Source organism: Ictidomys tridecemlineatus, chromosome 2 (genome assembly GCF_052094955.1).
Source record: "Ictidomys tridecemlineatus isolate mIctTri1 chromosome 2, mIctTri1.hap1, whole genome shotgun sequence".
In the NCBI taxonomy this organism is placed as follows: domain Eukaryota; kingdom Metazoa; phylum Chordata; class Mammalia; order Rodentia; family Sciuridae; genus Ictidomys; species Ictidomys tridecemlineatus.
This window is the reverse complement of record NC_135478.1, coordinates 126995199-127017231: the sequence shown is the minus strand read 5'-3', so window position 1 is coordinate 127017231 and position 22033 is coordinate 126995199. Positions and strand designations below refer to the sequence as shown.

At 40.3% G+C, this 22033-nt stretch overlaps 1 protein-coding gene across 4 annotated transcripts in view; it reads right to left on the bottom strand.

Annotated features, from left to right (window-relative positions):
• The window catches only part of Ddc (dopa decarboxylase), a 119816-nt gene that overhangs the window by 15849 nt on the left and 81934 nt on the right, over positions 1–22033 (bottom strand). For all 4 annotated transcript variants that reach the window (XM_078039747.1, XM_078039748.1, XM_078039749.1 and 1 more), the window contains exons 8-10: positions 20375–20469; positions 15855–15922; positions 2844–2920 (exon numbers count right to left, since the gene is read on the bottom strand). In XM_078039747.1, coding sequence (XP_077895873.1) covers positions 2844–2920; positions 15855–15922; positions 20375–20469 — 240 coding nt within the window. The remainder of the gene's footprint in view (positions 1–2843; positions 2921–15854; positions 15923–20374; positions 20470–22033) is intronic.

Here is a 22033-nt window from a genome sequence, read left to right as displayed (position 1 = left end):
CCTGTTGGAGATGTGAACAGGATGGCAAGGATCTTGCTTGCAGATGTGGTGTTCTGGTGGGCAAGATGAACAACAGACAAGAAACCAGGGAGCAATATGATTGCAGCTGGAGACAAGATCCAGGAAGAGCACAGAGTGACCTGAGGCTGCTGAGACGAGGGCCCTGTGGACATGGGAAGGCCCAGAAAGACCTCATCAAGGAGAACACATCCATCCTGAGGACTCTGGAGAATGCCCATGCAGGGACCAGTTGAGGGTGCTGTGTACAGAACAGGGACAGGCTTCCAGGGCCATGCAGAAAGCCAGAGTGTGTTTTTCCACAGAGCCTTGCAATGGAAGGAAGACCAGGCAATACATGATCATCTTTTCCTAAGGGCCAACCTGTTTGCTGGGAGGCAAAAGTCTTGGTTTGCTGCCATTTTGGCTGGCAGACATTGGCGCCTCTGCCTTCACTTCTGTTACACTGCTCAGTGCTCTACCCAGGGACCAAAATTACATCCTTTTCCAGTCCAGAGTTTATTTCCTCCCCCATAAATTGAAGTGATGGGATCAAGTGTTCTGTAAGGTTTCTTCTCTCACTAATATTTTATGGTTCTGTGGACCCAAGAACGCTTGAAGATGATAGAAGTTCCCCAAGATGTGGCCTGTCATTCACTCACTAATTCACACTCTGTGCTGCATCAGGCCCCAAGATAGCCCACACACAGGCACCAAGCTGGCAGCAATGAGAGATTTCAAAAGGAATGAGAAAACTGATCTGCCATCAGGAGGTGCTGTGTCTCAGGGAGAGATACATATGCAACTACTCTCATAGGTCGATTAAAAGTAGCATAATAATTCGCTGGAGGGTGTTGCTTAGGTTGCTCTTACACATTTTACTTGACCAGGATCTCAAATTATCCCACCCCCTCCAGAAAAAATTACACTAAAAGATGTATTCCTTTAATGTAGTACAACAATGGCTGGATCCTTCTGAAAGTGCCCAGATAATAGAAGTGGTGATAATAAACACCCTTATTTCTGACCTCAAAAGAATGTTTTCATGGTAGGATAGCACTCAATGTGATATTGATATATGTATTACATTTCTTTAATCGGGGAAAGTATTATTTTATTTCTCCTTGGGTAAGAAAATGCTTTGTTCAACAGTTAAGATAATAAATGTATAGCAATTTTATATTTTTAATAAAGTTGTGTTCTTTTAGAAATCCTTAAAATTTCAATAGGTAGGCAACACAGGCACCAGGAAGGGTATTTCTGGCTGAAAGGAAGTTACAGGGAAAGGAAAAAAAGACAGTTTGGAGTGGTTGAAGACAACTGAGAAGAAATGTTAAAGGAGACCAGATGGGAATAATAGAAGGGGCATGAGCCCTGGTACACATGGGGCTGTACCAGGCAGGCTCAGTTAGGATGCATGGTTAAGGAAGGATGAACAAGAGCCACAACCAACCAAGACCCAGGGATCCTGTCTCTGAGTGATGGAGAGAAAACCAAAAGGAGGAGAAGACTGAAAATGACTAATGGTGAGCTGAGTCTCCTTGCTGTCAGGGGTCCACTGTGCATAGTGCTCTGTATTTAGGGATCATGCAGGTGGCTTTCTGTGCTGCATGCATGAGCCTTGACATTTAAGGATAATATTGCTAATGATTCTGTTTTTGAAAGCATAGAGAAAATTGAGAGCATTTACAAATAATTGCAGTATCTCGATGTGGGCACTGTGAACATTTTGAAATTTTCCACTTCACACATTTTGGTGTTGCTGAGGTCATTCTCATCATTATCAGACATTATCTTTGAACAGCACTGCCTTTCAGGGAAATTTGGATTTCCACACCCTGGGTGCCCCCTCAGAGCCCTGCTGTGCTAACTCGTGATTTGGCATTTGATTGTGGCCTATGAACAAGGGTAGTAATTGTATAGAACATGATGTTTTATGTTTTGCGGGAATTCTGCTGCCTTGTAGAAATGCTTTTTATGAGAAGGCATGGAGGCATCTCTGTTGTAAAGTTCTAACCCTAAACCACTGTAAAGGTCTCATAGGAATAATAATTCTCAAAGGTATGTAAAGCCTTTGTCCTCAGGTTAACACTGTAAGAAGGTGCTGTGGGCCTTTTAGAGGTGGAGACTCAAGGGAGTTCCTTAGGTTATTGGGGGTGTGCCCTCAAAGGGGAGTGTGGCATTCTGCCAGTCCTCCCTCTCTCCCTTTCCCTCTCTCTCTCTCTCTCTCTCTCTCTCTCTGCTTCCTGGCTTATGATGTGGGCACTCACTATACTGTGTGCTCATCACCTTCCTCGCTGGGTTATGCAGGCACTGGGTCCTTGTCACTACTTCTGTCACCAGAGTCTGGCACAGAGGGCCTACCATTAAACAAGTGCCATGCATATTGGTGTACTGAACCTTCCTAGGGCTTTGTCATATTTTCTCTTTACTCTCCTTCCCTGCAGAATCTTCTTCATTTACTTTCTTCCCTCCTCTTGGTATTAGTGGAAGGCATGAAAATTCTTTTTTGGAAAGACGTTAGAGCAGACATTTTTGTAAAGGTGTTTCCTTATGAACAGGAAGTATCTGTACCTATACTGAAGTCCCCTGGCTGCACCACTGGATCCAGATGCTGCTTCTGCCCCAGTCCTGATCAGTGTTGGCTCCATGGATGGGTTAAGGGCTCTTGGGATTTCCCAGCACAAGAAAGAGCTGTGAGGGGCAAGTACAGGTACACACAGCACCCAACCACTCTGGTGTCTCCCCAGCCTTGAACGACCGACTCCTGGCTCTTAGATCCTTCTAATGAAGCTTTGATGAAAACATATGTGGGAACAGATTGTAAGAGCAAGCACCCAACTTACCTGAATCCTGATGGCTGTGCTTCAAGTAAACAGGGTCCAGTTTAAAGGCTCCTGTTAAATCTGTTCTCTTTTTCACCCTGGGTTTAGAAAAAAGAAATAATAGGGCTCAAGATGTAGGATTCTGGATTGGTCCATGCTGTCTGCTGTCCCCTTTGTGGCTCTGCTTAGGCACCTGCCTCCAGGGTACTGTCTGGACATACTTCTGTATACATGGCCTCCTCTGTCCCCAGTTCCCTGGTCTCACTCCAGCCCAGCATGCACCGCTCCCAGAAATAGGGAGAAGGGGATAGAAAAGTAAATAAATAGTAGGTTTTGTTCCTGGTTCTTGGCACACAGCTCCTAAAAGTTTGGTGGTGATAAGAGTTTGATGAGATGACTAATGGCTGGGGATCCTACATAGTTTCATATGGGGACTTCTCGCCAAAAGACTCACAGCATAAAGTGTGACTCAGGTCAAACTTTCAGTCTCTGGGGAAGGAAGATGACTGGAGACTGAGTTGGTCGTTTTAATCAATCATGCTAAGTAAGAAAAGCTCTCTGAAAAAGTCCTGAAAATCAGAGGCCTAAGAGTTTCTGGGTTGATTGGCATTTTGAGGTGCTCTCTTTCCAGAAACGATGTGGAAGTTCCAAACCTAGCCCTCTTCCCTGCCTGGCTCTACTCTTTGTCCTGTGCATTTCTTCATTGCCTGTTCATTTGTAACCTTTATAATAAACCTGTCAACATAAATAGAACATTTTGTTGAGTTCTGAGTTGTTCTAGCAAACTATCCAACTCGGAGTGGGGGATTATGAGAACCCCCAGCATCAAAGCTATGTTGGACAGAAGGGTGCTACTCGGGGGGTCTGGTTCTTGAGACTGGCACTTGAAATTGAAGCCATCTTGCGGGGCTGAATCCCGCAACCTGTGGGGTCTGTTGCAAACAGAATAGGATTGATTTGTGAAACACCCCACTGATGTGTGCAGTGTTGGACAACTGGTGTCAGGACCGAAGAAAGCACTGTAGTTGTATTTATTCCTCTGTGGCTCCCGGGCCCAGTGCAGCACTTGGCCCCTGATGGTGTCAGTGACTGTGCACTGGATGAACACTGAGAGATGCCTAGTGCTGTGCACATGGATCCCTCCCTGTCCACCACTCTGCCTGTGGAGCGCTCACAGCAATCGCCATTTTGGATAACTTGGGTCCAACTCTCACTGGGACTTGGATTTGAAGGGCGATTATGCTAATTGCTGCTCTGCTTCATTTGGCAGTGGGGACATCATCTCAAAGCCATTTTATGGCAAATAAAGTATCCTAGGCACCAACTGGAGAAGAAATGTCAATCTGATTGTAGTTTGGGCTTGAAAACAAATACAGTGTGAGAGTCCCTGAGAGATCCAATCCAGTGAGCATGAAATAGGATGCCCAGATGAGGCTTAACAATGAGGAGATGAGAGAGAAAGAGGTTAGATTTATTTATGGAAGATAATAGAGGCTTTGTTTCTTTAAAGGGTTAAAAGACAGACCATGTCAGTGGGCAATCATAAGCTGTCTAGTGTATGTTCTCTCTTTGGTCCATGGAAGAAAATCTATTGTACCAAAAACATTGTGTGTGTGCACATGGGCATTTTGCTACATCATGAGCCTTTTCCAAGAAGTCCCTGGAGGATTTTTCTTTGGGTCCCTCTGTACTAGGGGAAGCTCTGAGCCTAGCGTTAAAGAGCAGGGAAAAAGAAAGGGGTATGAATATCTACAGCTATCAGTATAATTCCTTCTTCATGAAGACCAGAATTCTCTTATTAATGACTCCAGAAATGATGTTTGAACTCATTATTTTTTTTAGTTGTTCAAGGACCTTTATTTTATTTATTTATTTTTATGTGGTGCTGAGAGTTGAACCCAGTGCCTCACACATGCTAGGCAAGCCCCCTAACACTGAACCACAACTCCAGCCCTGAACTCATTATTTTTTAATTTAAAAATATTATGAAGTCATATAAAAGGCAGAAAGAACAATTTCTCTGTCCCCCGATTATGAAATAAAATTTGACTTTTAAGTAAAAGAAATTCTTCCTGTGTGTCCTTCCCCTCAGCCCCTTCCTCTCTGGAGTCCATGACAGAGGCCACAGACTTGAATTTGGGTTTACCATGCCTACGTCATTCTACAAAATCTTTTGCACAAATCCCCAAGTAATCTATAGTATGGTTTTGTTTCTAAATAGACTGTAACAACTTAAGGTGTTTAAATATGAATGTCATCCTTCTCTGAGTATTTTTCTACAACTTACTTTTTCTTATAAAAACTGAATTTCACACTCATTCATACAAGTCACTTGCATTCATTCACTTTTGGTTCTATTTTTTTTTTCTTGGTATTGGGGATTGAACTCAGCCACTGAGTCACATCCCCAGCCCTATTTTGTATTTTATTTAGAGACAAGGTCTCACTGAGTTGCTTAGCACCTCTCTTTTGCTGAGGCTGGCTTTGAACTCAAAAGCTTCCTGCCTCAGTCTCCCAAGCCACTGGGATTATAGGAATGTGTCTACCGTACCCACCGCATTCATTCACTTCTTTTTCCCCTTTCTGTACTGGGGAATCAAACCCAGGGCCTCTCCTAGTCTCCTATGCTAGATAAGTTCTCTAACACTGAGCCTCAGCACTCTTTTTTTTTTTTTTTTTTTTTTTGAGACATGGTCTCATTAAATTTCTCAAGATGGCTTCAAACTTGTGATCCTCCTGCTTCAGCTTCCGAAGTAGCTGAGATTACAGGTGTGTATCTCCACACCTGCTGGTTCATTCTCTCTTATTACCTAATTGGATTTCATTGTACAAACATATTACAACCCATACATTCTTGTGTTGTTTCCCATTTGTTAGTAGACAAGATCTGCTTCTGTGGGCATTCCAGCACATTTCCACTGTGTTTGTAGAATATTCATCTCTTCACGGAAATGGCACAGGGTACTCTTAAGGTTGTACGAATATGTCTACAACCTTACCGGACAAATATACTAAATTAGTCTCCACAATGGTTGTGCAGTGTACAAGTTCCTCGGGTTCCATATCCTGACCAACATATCATTTGGAGAGATTTCATTTCCAAAAATTCATAGTGCTTAATGGTGCTTAATTTGCATTGCTGATAATGAATGAGGTTGAGTAACTCTGCATTCACTAAGATGCCATATCTAGAGTTTCCTATTTGGTGAGGAAAAGTTTGTTCATATTTCTGTGTGATTGCTTGTCTCTGTCATAATGGAATGGAATTATTAGGAATACTAATTTGCATACTTGGTTGGCCTGCTCCAGGTTCTCCTGTGGTCTAATCTCTCTGTCACACCTGTCCTATACAAGTTCAGCTCAATCAGTTGCTTTACACGCACTGACACTTGATTAGGCAAAGTCTCTACCATATTCTTCTTAACAATTCTCTTCATTATTTTTGGCCCATAAAATATTATGGCAGTTGGGATATTTATTAAAATAAATATTAAGGCTTCCTACCCATGCATATAACACATCACGGTATGTAGTCAGGACTTCTTTAATGAATTCCAAAAAAATTACAGAATTTTTGTCATAAAAGTTTGAATAGATTTTGATATATTTATACACAATAACCTCATATCTTTTCTTAGTATTATAAAAAGGATTTTTAAATTTCATGTGTTGTTAATTGTAGACACATAAAAAATGCAACCTTAAAAGTTATTTTACTTAGAAATTTTTCTGTGTTCTCATATTAAAGACAAAGCCTTGAAGATTCTCTTTATTTCAGTCATTTCATTGGAGAATAATGAGAGTTTTGTATCTTCCATTCCAATTCCTATATTTGCACTTCTTTTACTATGCATGTTAGGAATGCACAATATTGAATAGAAGTGATAATGATAGGAACAATTTTTTCCTGATCTTAAAAGAATGCTTCTAATATTTCACCATTAAGAATAGGTTTTACTACAGTTCTTCAGTAGATACATTTTATCAGTTTAAATTCTCTTCTCTTCCTGCTTTACTAAGACTTTTTGTCCTGCCTGGTATTGAATTTTATGTAATTTTTGTGGGGGGCCTGATGTGTTGATAACTTTGTTTCTCCTTCAGCATGACATTTACTAACCTAACATTAAACCACTCTGGCATATTTGGAATAAACACAATTTGGTCATATAATATTATTTTTTTTAATCATTGGATTTTATTGCTGACATTTGACTTTGAATTTTAACTTTTAAGTTTAAGTTTGTTCTACAGTTTTTCTTTCTCTGCTTCTCACCTGATTTTAGAATTGCTGCAAAACCTACTCTATGACATAAGTGACACTTGCTGTTCTCTGTGAATCAAATTTGAGATTGGATAGAAATCTCCCCTGACAGTTGAGTAGGATACTCACTGTTAAAAGAATACGGATATTACTGCTGTAGGAAAATTTTATTGGAACTTTGTAAGATTGTTCAGGTTTTTGTTATTCTTGAGTCAGTTTGGATAAAAGTGATTTTTGTAATGATGTGTATTTTGTGGGGCAATTCTTGGCATGATGTTATTCATAAGTTCTCCCTTATGATTTTTTGAAATCTCTAAAGTACATACAGGTAAGGATATATAGCTACATACTACAGTGAGGACCTTTTTATTTTCTACAGCAGTTTATCAGTGACTTATTTTATTTTATTTTATTTTATTTTGAAGGGATTGAACCCAGGGCCTTGCACATGCTAGGGCACTGAGCTTCATCCCCAGTCCTCTTTATTCCTGTTTGGTGTTTCCAGAGATCATTTATTTAATTGCCAGGTGAGGGAGCAATATTTGGCATTGTTGGCTCTCCCTACTGTGTCAATTTTACTACCTCTGTTAACTTTAACTGTTTTCCTCCATTTACTGTTTGAGGGTTTAATTATATACTGTCTCCTGGATTCATTGTATCCTGAGCTCATGATTTTCTGGCTTTCTTCTTTTCTAATTAAATCTATTCTCTAAGTTGTACAGCAGTTGCATGACACAGTTTTGTTGCATCTTTATTTTTTTCTTGGTTCTTGGTACTTCAAAATACTTCCAATTTCCTATTATATTTTATTCATTGACTCATTTCTAATGGGCCTATAGTGATCTCCTCTTCAATATTTAGGTGACAACTTTGCATTTCCTTGTAGCATTTAATGAATACTATAAAGAGAATAAATTTTATTTTAATAAATAAGTGTGTGGGGAGGCTCATATACCTCTACATAAGAGATATACACACACAGAAAAATTGCTTTTGTGGCATCAGAGTCATCTCACATTGCATGGGCCCTTCTCTATCACCAGAAAATTCTTAAGGGCTGAGGAAATGGCCTTTGTTTTGGTTCGGAAGTCTAGCTTCTTTTCTTCCAACAGTGGTGCACATCTGTAATCCCAGCAGGAGAATTGCAAGTTCAAGGTCATCCTCTGCAATTTAGCAAGGCACTAAGCAATTTAGTGAGACCCTGTCTCAAAAGAGCTGGGGATATAGCTCCATGGTAAAGTATCTTTGGGTTCAATCCCCAATTAACTCTCTCCCCCCTGCCCAAAAGTCTACAAAATTAGGCAAGGCAATCAAAAAGATATATAGAAAACCTTCCATTAGTGAAACAAGTTCAAGAATAAAGTCTTTCCATAACTGAAGTGATTAAAACTGTTTCAAAGTAACCAGATTAGAAGGAGAAGGAGGAAGAGAAGATGAGGAGGAATCTCCTGTGTAATGTAGGTGTACAAAAACTATAAAACAATTTGTGATAAAATTTAATTTGGGGACTTATGTCTTTTAAAAACATAGAGATAATATATACCTTTGGGGTACGTGGATGTTGAGACTTTCTTTGAAAGATATTTGATACTAAAGGAATCAGAGCTGTTCACATTTACATATAAAAGATTTGAAATATCAAATGAACAGTAAAACACTTATGAACAGGATAATGAATTCATTAGGAAATGTATTTACTGTGCTTATAATGATTGCCAATTTTAGAACTTCAATTATCTTGTCCATTTCAATATTTAAAGAATAGGACCAAAGTGTTTATGTTAAATTATGGACTAATCATTGGTAAAATTTCATTAAACAAAAGAAAGACACTCTTTATTTTTTAAAGAATACAAAAAAAGCCAATGAAAGCAATAAAAAGTCCATTTAAATTTGAGTTTGCTGTATTAGTGAAATCTTAAAAAAAATCTGTAAAAAAATTGCCCTTCTCTGAATTCTGATTTTTACAAGCATCTTTATAATCTGTACTCTATTGTGTTATAGTAGTTCACATTACTGCAATAATTTCTGAGACTAGCAAAATATTTAGCTTTTATTCCATGTGTACTCAGTTCAGTGCAAGGGGCCTGTGAATAAATTCTCAGACTTCATTTTCCCCATTCCCTGTTGCCACCTTGCAAAAATGCCATCTGCCTTCATACCTTCTGCAGACTGGCAGTGGGGACCATCCTTGACTGAGCATGCTCAGTGGATCTGACTTCTCATCTAGGTGGATGAAGAAAAAGGAGGATGTACATCTTTTGCCATTAGTCTGTACCTCCTGGGCTAAAATTGAGGGCTATTTTCAGAATTCAGAGAAAAATCAAAATCAATTAACAAATTGAGTAAAAGTGTAAATAGAAGGGGAACATGGTTTTGGTTCATTCACATAAAACAGCCCTTTTTCTTCAACTTATTTTGTAACCACAAGGAATGATCTCAGCATCATCTGTGTGTTTGTAAAATGGGAATCCCTTTGCAGGCATGTACTTTTAGTTTAGTGCTTACAAGAAATGACTAAAGATTTAAGATTAATATCTAGAGATTTATATCTAGAGATTTAAACCTGATTAATATCTAGAAATTTAAACCTCATGAGTTTAGCATTGAGATACAGAATTCTATCTACTCTTCTTTCTAAAAATTAGATTATACAATGTTTTTCACTCCTGTTGCCATTAAACATTTCATCTGTGACTCCAGCTCTGACATGGGTAACCTCGTGCCCTTTGAGGATGGATTAAATTTTTTGTTGTTGTTTTTTCTTTTTTGAAAAATGGTTTCACTGTTGCCCAGGCTAGTCTCAAACTCCTTGGCTCAAGTGAACCTCTGGCCTCAGACCCCAGCCCCACCCCAGTAGTTTGGACTGCAAGTGTCATTATTTTCTGCTAGATTAAACATCTTGAATTCCAGTTTCCTCATCTATAAAGTAGGAATAATTAATAATTGCTCCCCCAAGGAAGCTGCTGAGAGGATTAGATGAGCTGATGCACCGGAAAAGGAAGTGCTACATAAATAGCAGGTACTGTTCAGAAGGCACTATTGTTGCAATAAATGTCAGAATCAGGTTCCCTTCCTGGAGGGTTTAGGTGCATCACTTTGCCAAATGACAGGAAGGACCTGGAGGAGAACAGGGGGATTCTCTCCAGAGAGCCTGAGAACTTAGGCTTGTATTCTGCTTCTTTGTAGAACCCTGATGCTGTAATTTAACTTGGCATAGCACTTCTTCAAAACAGAAGTATTTTGTGAGGAACTGTCAATCTTCCAAGTGGGTTCTCCAGGAGCCTCACACTCAAATGTGTACAGGGAAAGGTTTACAGCCTGTGTGTGGCAGGCCAGTCAGGCTGTGCCAAATTAGAAAGCGGGTGCCCTGCCTAGGGCTGCTTCGCTCCAGATCACTGTAACTATGGAAATGACACTTTAAAGAACCCTCTTTATTTATAGGGCTATTAAAAAGTTGTTTATTTTTAAAAAATCAATTTTTTTACATATATGTAGCTTATTCAAAATACATTTAAACCCATGTGGACCAAACAAAATGATCTATAAGTCTTTTAGCTGATATGAATCGAGTGTCATGTTCTCCGTACCTCAGTGCCTTTGCTCATTATGCACTCACTCCCTTTTGCTCTTTCCCCATGCAGCTCTCTGGTCAAATGCCCCTTCACCAAAGAAGCTTCTCCAGACTTCCCTATCACAAACATTCACTCAATGAATAATAGAGTTGATTCACTGTCTGTCCTATGGGTCCTTCCCTTGTTTTCTACGTAAATCTCTCTCTTATCTTTCCAAGCCCCTCCCTTCACATCTTTCTAATCACCTGGCTCATCACCTGCATTGGCCTGTAATTTATTTTATTAGTTTCTTAATTTATTTCAGTTGTATTTTATATTCTGGAAACTCTGTCCCGTGGATCAGGTTCCCAAAGTATAAAAATAATTGCTCCAGTTTTAATTCCATCATGATCAAAAATCAAATGCCCTTTCGACTAAATGGTGACTTTTCCCCTCTAGCTATGTTCTGAATGCTTTGTCTCTGCCCAGAATTATATGTTGAAACCATCTCCCCTGAGGTGATGATCTTAGGAGGTAGGGCCTTGGGAGGTGATCACCTCAGGAGGATGGAGCCTTCAGGAATAGGATCAGTGCCTGCTAAGGGTTAGATGGGAGGTGTTCCCCAAAACCTCGTGTGTGAGGCAGGTGCGAGAATGTTCAGAGGTGAAGTGATTAGATTAGGGGAGTTGTGAACTAATCTGTGGATTGATCCACTGATACAGATTAGCTGGGTGGTAACAAGAGGCAGGCAGGATATGATTGCTTTAGGGTTGACATTTTGTCCTGGGTGAGTGGAGGACTCTCTTTGCTTCCTGGATGCCATGCCCTCAGCTGCTTTCCCCCTCCACCCCCTTCTGCCATGATGTTCTGCCTCACCTTAGAACTATGGAGGCCACCAAGCCCGGACTGAACCTCTGAAACATGAGCCAAAATAAACTTCCTCCTCTAAGATTTTTATTTTTAAATATTTAGTCTTTAGTTGTAGTTGGACGGAAGACCTTTATTTCACTTATTTATTTTTATGTGGTGCTGAGGATAGAACCCAGGGTCGCACATGAGCAAGGCGAGCGCTCTACCGCTGAGTCACAATCCCAGCCCCTCTGAGATTTTTCTTGTCAGATATTTTAGTCACAGCCATGCTAAGCTGATCAAAATAGTGCCCTTAAAAAAGAGAACCCAGAAAACTTCCTCATCCCTTTCCCTAGATGAGGAGACATCAAAAAAGGTCGTCATCTGTGAAAAAGTAGGCCCTCAACCAACACAAAATCTGCCAGAGCCTTGATCAAAGTCAAGCCTTTCTAGCTTCCAGAACTGTGAGAAATAAGTTTCCTTGGTTGTAAGTCAACCATCTATGGTAATTTATTATAGCAACCCAAATGGAATAAGATGCCTGGTATAATTGAGATCAGTGTTTCCCAGATGCCCATTAACTCAGATCCTCAGTCATGGCAGTATTGGGAACTGATGAAACCTTTGAGATTGGACCTAGTTGGAAGTCCTCTGGTCACAAGGGAGTATGCCCTTAAAGGCGATGTGCATAGTCAGCCCTTTGCTATCTCTCATGTCCTAGCCATAAGATGAGTGGTTTACTCTACCACATGTTGCTTCACCACAGGCCCCAAAGCAACTGGACCAATCCATCTTGGACTGAATCTTGTGATACCATGAGCCAAAATAAACCTTTCTTCTTTTTAAATGGGTTATCTCATTTATTTGATTATAGTATTAGAAATCAGACTAAAACCACACCTGGGCTACTCCTAATTCAGATACTGCTTGTCCAGCTTCACCTGCAGTGTAATCCCGGGAGCAGAGCCTAGACAGATGTTTGAAGGGCTATGGCACAAGCAACAATGCCATCACCGTAACAGCAATATGAAAAGTATTCACCATGAAAAGGAAAATACAATTTCTTTGGTGAAAAGAACAACGAGGAAAAAAAAATAGGAAATTGAATATTTAGGTGTAAGTGAGATGAAAAGAAACATAAGTTTAGTAAGAATCAAATAAACAAAGCAAGAAGTAGTTGGCGTAATTCAGATTATGGGGTTTAAACTAAGCTAATCAGGTTTAAATCTCTAGATATTAATCTTAAAGCTTTAGCCATTTCTTCTAAGCACTGTTAAGGTCTGAATTGTGTTCTCCCCAAATTCAACTGTTGAAACCCCAAGACCCAGGACTTCAAATGGTAATTGTATTTGGAAATAGGGAGTTAATTAAGCTAAAATGAGGCTATAGGGATGGGCACTACTCCAATATGACAGGCGTCTTTACAAGGAAAAAAGATTAGGACCCAGACGCTCAGAGGGGCAGCAATGTGGAACACATAGGAAAAGGCATTATCTGCAAGCCCAGGAGAGAGGCCTCAGGAAAACCAGCCCTATGGACACCTTGATGTTGGAATTCCAGCCTCCAGGTCCCCCAGAAGGAATCTCAGCCATGTAAACTGTATAGTCTGTGGTACTTTGTTATGACAGGTCTGGCAAACCAACCAAAACAAGCACAGTGTCCCAAATAGTAAATATTTAGCAATATTTATATTAACACACCATTCACACTCAGATTCCATCAGTCAACATTCATGCAATTTTTGGTGTCATGAACAATATCGTGGGTTTGGGAGAGGCTGTTTTTTTTTTGTTTTTTGTTTTTTTCTTTTTTTCCTAAGACTCTCACAAAAATTCTTGACAACCATTTTATCCAGAACCTGCCAGCTCAGAAAGAGCACATTTCCTATTATAATTTAAATACTACATTTTAGCCTTTAAAATCCATGGGGAAGTAGAAAAATTTCTCAAGTATTGAAACCATACCCCTCCCTGCAAACAACCCTTCCCTTGGCTTTCCTCACCCCAAGAAGTGAGAACCAACTCCATCAGCTTCTCTGTGGCAAGCTCTCAGACACCAGAGGCCACTTCTGTGTCTTGGGACTCGTGTTTGTTTGTTTCTACAAGTGATTTTACTCTCTTCCTTTCCTTCTCCAAATGACCTGGGCTCAGGAAAACACATTTCCTGTGTCTCCTCCCTATGTCATCTCTACTTTATCCAATTTCTCTTTACAGATTGGTGTCTGAATGCTAGGTAGGGTTTGTCTGAGACATATGAAAACCCAGTTTCAGTTCTCCTAGCATCTGCTCCAGAAAGACTGACATCCTGGGTCACATCAGCTCTGGGGACAAGCACACAGTGGCCTGGGGAAGGCTGAAATGTTTCTCACCACATCATTGGTGCAGAGTTCTTTCCCAGCCTTATTGCATGTACTGCTTGTCCAGAACAAGAAGCAAGATATCCCATTTATTATAATCCTCCTTAGCAGATTCAGTATTTTCATTATAGGCCAAATATTTTTTTGGTCCCAAATATTTTTGGTCCATGATAGCTTTAGTTTCCTCATCTGTAAAGGTGGGACATGGTAATTTCCTGTCCTCCAAGGGCTGCTCAGGAGGTTCTATTGAGCTACCTAAGTACAGGATTTAGAATGAAGCCCACACCTATCTGGTTCTTGCTGTACGACTACTGTGGAGGTTATTGGTTTATACAGGTTGGGATAAAACTCTTGTCACAACAAGAGTCCTTCCTCTGGCCAACACTGCCAGGCAGATCTCCATCCCTTCCCCAACAGCCCTCACGCAGCAACTCCTGGCAGGATTTGTTTTTTGTTCAGTGCTGGGAATTGAATCTTGGTCTCACACTTGCTAAGCAAGTGCTCTACCTCTAAGCTGCATCCCTATCCTTTAAAAAGTTATTATTGTTTTGCTTTTGAGACAGGGTCTTGCTAAGTTGCTCATGCTGGCTTTGATCTTGCAATCCTCCTGCCTCAACCTCCCAAGTAGGTGGGATTACAGGTGTGCTCCATGACACCCAGCTCAGAATGGTTTTGTGTCTTATTCTTCTGGAAGCCTCCCTCTCATCTAAGGATGCTCCCTGCACCTGTTCTAGTGAGTGAGCCCCTGTTGGCTCTCTGACAGAGTTCTCAAAACTCTAGTTCCTTACCAGCTTTCTAATGGACCAAATATCTCAGCCCCCCATCCCCCCAAAAATTAATTTCTACTAAAATTAAACTTGACAAAAGAGATTTTTGACACACTATATGAGGGATCACCGCTGTGCTCTACTTTCAATAAAATGGAAGAACACATCCACACGAGTACAAAAGAGCACTCACATTCAAAAGAGCTGAAGATTTTACAAATCCTGATTAGTATTTCAGACAAAACTAAATCTGAAATGCCCATATGCCAATTAGTTTTTTAAATCACATATCAAAAGTTTGGGGGAAAAGACTGTGACACAAAGAATTTGATGTGAACAAAAGAATTGTAAATGAGGTTTGCTTTTAGATAAACCAGCAAAAGAATAAACTATTCATTTGTTTAAATGAGAGACCTGACATGAGTTTGATTGTGTGAGAGCTATATTCCTCCTCATTTTTTTAAGGTTAAAAAAAGAATCATTCATTTGATTACATACTGAACAATTTTGCAAAGCAAAGCATAACTGGAAGTGCTGAAAATTTGCCATCTTGCATACTGTATAAAATTCATGCAAGACCCCTTGGTCTTATGATTGATAAATCAATTTTTTACTCTAAAAAAATTTGTAAGAACAAGTTTCTGTGTTTTATCTAGTGCCACTTCTAGTCATCATTATTTCTTTAAACACCATCTATTGTAGGACAATATCACTCACTTTAATTTTTGAGTTCTTTTTCTACTTCTACATAAAACCAAAGTGATGTGGCACTGTTATTAAGAATTTCCAGGGAAATTTATTTCAGAGCACAGAATTGCTCTTGTTTTCTCTCAGCAAATGCTTCCAAGCATTTAGACTTGGATTGCTTAAACTTAGCATCAGACCAAGAATGATGATGAATCCAAGATTTAAAATGCAGAAGCAATCTAATTAAATGTATGCACTGAAATTTCCTTGGATTTGTTTTCTCTTCTGCTACATCAACCATATTTCAGACTGTCTCTCTTTGCCTTCTCTTTTCTCATGCCAATATGTTGCAACATGTTCTAGATGAAAGTTTACAGCCAGGGTAAGATTTAGTAAGAACTCCATCAATGGTTCAGAAACGAAAGCAGCAGTAAGCTGAGCGACTAGGTGCGCCCCCTCAGCTGTCTCATCCTTCTCTGCCAGATTTCCCTCAGGTGGGCTATCATCTCTGCAGAGCAGGGGGTGCCTGTAACTGGTGTCCAGTGAAAGGGGACTTACCACATGGCGGAGCAGTCAAAATTCACCAAAAGCCACTTGTGGGGATTAAAATTAAATGAATCTGCAAACTGTCAAAGAATAAGAACAATAAAAAGTAAACTAGTTATAGATGTTTCAGTATAAAACAAGACCTTTAAAAGTTTATATTTTTTAAAAGTTTACATTTTTCAAAGGATAAAAAAGTACAGTTAAAATATACTACAGGGAACCAAAATTAATAGAGTTTATATTCCAAATGAAAGCACTTTCAGATTTTACATAGTCTAAAGTCACATCAAAATTTTCCATATTTTGGGCTGGAATTGTAGCTCAGTGGTAGAACACTTGTCCTGTACATGGGACATGTACAGGGTTCAATCTTCAGCACAATATAAAGATAAATAAATAGAATAAAGGCATTGTATACATCTACAACTAAAAATACATTTTTAAAAAATGTATCTTTATTGTATTTCAAGGTACTAGGATATTTGGAATATTTAATTCATAAGTAATATGTCTAAAAATTGTACCTACTGTGCTCATGAAATACTTTTATGTCCACAGTGCTTTCAACTCCATGATGTAGCAAGCAGAGTTCTTAGATTATATATATCATCATGAACCAGGAGAAAGTGAAAATTTCATATCTAATTTACAGTAATTAGAAACTCATTTTTTTTCATGCAACTGATTAGTTCCTTTGCCAACATGCCATAAGATTACAACTCTTCCCCTTTACCTTAGTATTTTTCTCTATTCTTAAAAACAATATCCAAGTTTATTGTATTCCTAAAAGTTATAGATTCCATGGCTGGAAAATCATGTGTAGCAGCTGCAAACAACCAAGCAGCAGCTTCATCCACCATATTTTCAAGGAGAAAATGAGAGATTTCAACCACCTAGAGTGGCTACGGAGGGCACTGTTCATCCTCACTCAACTGCCATACATGAGACTTTCTTCGATTTTTCAAAATTCACCCTCTGGTTTACCATCTGATTGATAAATAGGAACTAAGTTCATCAGAAACGTAGGGGATTTGGACACATGTCTAAAGACATAGTGAAGCAAAAATAGAGGGAGGTGCCATTGCGCAGTCAGTCTGGTCCCATCTTCTAATGGGAAAAATTCTCAATCTGTCCAAGCCTTGACCCCTCTTTTCTATTTGGTTCCTGGGATGGACACTGAGGAGGCAGCAAAGATTGAAGAGGCCAGGTCAGCATCAGCAGGGAGACATTTGGTCAGCAGATGGCAACCTTCCACATGGACCTACTCTGGAGGTACAGATTCATTTCCTTCCAGGTTTCAAAAAAAGTAATTTTGAGAAAGAGACAGGAAATTACAGCAAGTTTCATTTGTTGATAAAAGGAAACAAAAGGTTAAAGAGGAGCTTTGTTTGCTAGGAATTTTATTAGTTCCCTCCTCTGAGGCTGATCTGTTTAAACTTCTTTCATTACCCAACAGTGATATTTTCCTCCCGCTGACAGAGAGAAAGGCTCTTATCTCCAAGGGTAGGGCCACCACAGGATATTGCAGCTCGCTTATCTGACCCACTGAGCAGCAAAGCCCTCAGCCAGGCGAGGAGAGAGTCCAGAACAATAATGGAGGAAAAATTGAAATGACTCCTTGTTGGGCACGAAACACTGTCTGCTGTTGATAGGATCTGGCGGGAGTGCTCATCTCGGAGGTGGTCTGACTGCTAGGCACCCTTCTATGAAAGGAAAAACCTCAACTTGTCAATCCATGGGGAAAAGAAAAGCAGGGGTAGGAAAAGATCATGAAACTCCCAAACCTGACACCTGGAGTTAGATTGGAGCTCTGGCCCAGGCCCTGCTCTGGAGAGAAGCACATAAATTCAAGAAGAACTTCCCTGAAGCTATCCAGGGACAGTCTTTTCAAGCAATGAGTATTATCTCCATAATTAAAGGTATTTGCATGGCACAGGTTGAGTATCCTTTATCCAAAATGCTTGGGACCAGAAGTGTTTCTGATTTCGGATTTCTTGCATTTCAGAATATTTGCATATACATAATGAGAGAGCTTGGTGAAGGGACCCAAGTCCAAATATGAAATTCAAATATGTTTCAAGATACGCTTTACACACATTGCCTGAAGGTAATTTTATACAATATTTTTAAAGTTTTGTGTGTGAAGCAAATTTTCACAGTGTGAAAATTTCCATTTGTGATGTCATGTCAGAGATCAAAAAGCTTCAGATCTTGGAGTCTGGATTTTTAGATTAGGAGTGCTCAATCTATATAGAAATTTATTCTTCATTTTCTAGCACTAAGCATCCACAAAACTAGCTATCAGCAATGAACTATAGAGGGGCTGGTACTCCCATCACATTATGAGAACATCTTGCAAGCTAACCCCCACTCCAGGACTTACATATGTTTCTGGAAGCTTCATTTATCCTCAGGGATCCCTCTAAGCCCTAGCATGTATGAAGCACTTGATAAGCAATTGGTGAATGAATAAATATGATGAGATATAAACAAGAATGACACTTTATTCATTAGTAATAAGGGGATTATTCTCTTCAAAGATGGGGCTTTTGTATTCTATACCTCAGACATTCACTTTTCTGATTTTACAGCACTATGAGAATTCAAAACAGTAATTAGAAAATTGATTGGTAAGCCTGACCCTGACATGCAAGCAGAGAGAGGTTTTAAGGAAAATTCTCCAAGCAATGGTGAAAAATAATAAAAGCATCTAATGCATGCTCAGTACTTCCTGTGTGCCAGACTGTTCTTAAGCCCTTTAAATATGATTGACTCATCTACTCGTTATGACAACCCCATAAAAGAAGCATCATTATGAAATACATTTTATGAGACATAGAGAGAATACCTAACTTGCCCAAGGGTGCACAGCTAGTTCTAAATGATCAAAACCGTAACAGAGCCCCAGTCTCCCCAGTATCCTGATTAATTTTTTTTTTTTTTGGTGGCTGAAATTCCTTAAGCTGAGGATGGAAACTGAGGAACTGGCCCCAAAATCTTGGTGGGTACCATCAAAGGTTGAAACACTGGAATCAGTGAGGCACTGTGGTATATGCTTATAATCCCAGAGGCTTGGGGAGCTGAAGCAGGAGAATTTTGAGTTCAAAGCCGGCTTCAGCAACTTAGCAAGGCCCTAAGCAACTTAGCAAGAACCTGCCTCTAAATAAAATATTTTTTTAAAGGGTGGGGGCTGGCGATATAGCTCAGTGGTTGAGTACCCCTGGGTTCAATCCCTGAAATAAAAAAAAAAAAAAAAGGAAAAGAAAAGCTGGAATCCTAATTCTAACTCCTGGAATCATAAATCTACATATGCATATTTCCTATCTTGTCCACTGTATCCCATTCCTCTTATAAAAGCTGTTCATGCCTTTGAGCCCTCACAAAATGGAGATTCGAAACAGAAGAGGTTTCTTCTATCTTCCCCAGAGCCAGTTTTGAATAAACTTGTTTTCCTTCATCAACCTCTGCCCTCTCAACTTTGGTTGAGCTACAAGAAGCAGAACCTGCAATTCTGGTAATAAAACCAGGGATTTTAATGGAAAAACCTGCACCATTCATCCTAATCACATGCAGGGGGAGATCTCACCAAGCCTTCCACCCATAAGCAGAAAGCAATTATTTCCTGGTCGATACTACGACTCCCCTGATTCAGTATCTCCTTCCCTGGACACATTTCCAATAGCAGCTTCTTAGAACCCTTCATTGCTTTCTGGGGAGGAAGGCTTTGTACCCTGTGAGCTGTCACAAGGACGAGTCTAAAATAACGCATCAGCATAGCCACAGGTGCAAGTCTGTACCACTTCATGTTCCATCGTTCTCTGGAAAAGCAGAGAACTGATCAATAATTTTGATTGCTATTTCTCAAATGAAGCAGGTATTTTACTTGGCTTTATGGGCCACATTTTATAATTTCCAGAAGGGTGCCTGGGGACTTTAAAAGCTTTGGTAGCTGCTTGTTCTATGTTGGTTAAAGTAACCATCATGCTCAGATGTAGGAGTAGAATGTGAATAACAAACTGAGCCAGATTGTAGATGATTCCAGGTTGGGACTTTAAATTATCTTGTGAATAAAATGCATTAAATTTTTATTTTGTTCCTAAATATTTTCCAATAATTTTGTAAGTTAAATGTAACCTATTATGCATAACTCTGCCCAGGATGTCGTAGACTGAAAAATAGCTGTAAAAATCTGGAGGACCTCAAAAAGACAGGCTGTATGACTTGTAGGAATGGAGAAAGTTCTCAGCCCTTAGCCTGAGGAAGCAGGATTTCCAATAATCAGTGGAATTGATTGGAAAATGACTTGCTGAAACAAACCACAACAGTGAGAAATTGATTGTCAGATCTTCATAAAGGATAAACAAAGTGCTTAAAAAAAACAAACAAACTTGGTCTGGGAGGCATAGCTCAGTCGTATAGTGTTATCCAGCATGTGTAAGGCTCTGGGTTTGATTGCCAGAACCTCACACACCATGTAAAACAGACAAACAAAAAGAAAATTCACCTTATTACGCAGCAAAAATCTCACCCACCTCCACTCCATTCAGAAGATGCCGGAACTCAGGGCAGATGAAGGCACTGCCTGCGTATGCAGAATCAATGTGCAGCCACATGTCCTCCTTCTTGCCTGAAGCCAGAAACAATTGTTGAGTTTTTACACAGTCACCCTGTCCACGTGTAGTTGGATAGATGACCTCGTCCTGGCCAGGATCCTTCTTGTATATATAGCTCATCCATAGTATTTGTGGAATTAATGAATGGATCCCCAAAGGGCCCCTGTTCTTAGAAGTACTGAAGCTGAGAGCAGAGGTGTGTGCCGTTGGCCCTGGACACACGCCAGCTGCTCAGTGAGTGACTGGAAAGTAGAGGAGACAGAATCCATTGCCAAACCCTCACTGCTCAGTAAAGTGCTTAGGAGCCAGCAAGTGCCACCTCTGCCTCCCCTGCTCACCCTTTCACTGTCTTCAAGGGACACCACCCTTTATAGTCCTCCCTCATCTCATCCACCCAGAATTTCCTCCCCTATCCTCTTTGCCAACCCATTCTCAAGTTCTCACAACATCCTCTAAGGAAAGGTCTGGCACACAATCCACATTGTGCTCTGCCCCACTCCATCACCACCATGAAGTTAGTCATCTTACACTCTCTTTAATCATGAAGTGGATTTCTGTTTTCCAATCATACCAGAAGAGCCTGGAAGCAGGGGCCATGCTTTTGTGGGGAGTGAGAGAGCCTCATGCACAGGGATGCTCCCCAAATTTGGACATATCTGGTTCAGCTCCTGCTCCAATTGCTCAGGAGCTTTATGATCCTGTCTGCTTCCTCCAAGGTCCATTCTCCTCAAAGGCAAAATGGACATCCAAGTTGTACCTATAACTCTGAGCAATAAATTAGGTAATCTTCACAGCATGCCTATCAGCACAAGGTTGGTGAGAAATAAATGTGTTTTCCATGACTAGTCTTTCCTTCATCCCAGGCACCAGTTAATCACATGATAGGTGAGAATGACGGAACGGGTGGGAGGAAGCTGTGCCCTGTACAGATGAGGGTGCCAGGTGTCAGAGTCAGCACCCGGACTTTTGCTGATCAGCAGAGCCACCCTTCAAATGAGCATATGTAATGCTCATGAACCAGTGTACTTTGAGGAGAGATAAGTCACTCTGAACTCTGCTGATAAAAGATACAAAAGACATTTTAAATCTTTGACTCGGTTTGATCTCCAGGATTAAAACTCTCAGTTGGATCAAGATCAAGTGTGTTGTAAGGGCACACGTCAGTCAGGGCACCATAGCCAAAGACCGTGGAGCAGAGGGTGACCTGAATGGCCTGAAGGAAGGCTTATTGGCCAAGATGTCTGGGTTCATCACCTCTCCAACAATCAGACCCAACTGGTGGTCACATGACCCCATGTGCATGAGGCAGGAGACAAAGCCCGAGCATAATATGGGGCATCTTCCTGAAGAGTCATTCAGGAGATGATGTCAGGATGACCAGGACAGCTACAGCTCAGATGTGTGTGGGGTCAATAGAAACTTCACATTGCTTTATAAGAGAGGACACAGAATTTCAAAGCATGCTATGGTCTGAATGCTTGTGTTCCTCCCAAACTCTATGTTGAAATCCTAACCCCAGAGGAGATGGTGTTAGGAGTAGGGCCCTTGGGAGGTAGTTAGCTCATCAGAGTGAACCTC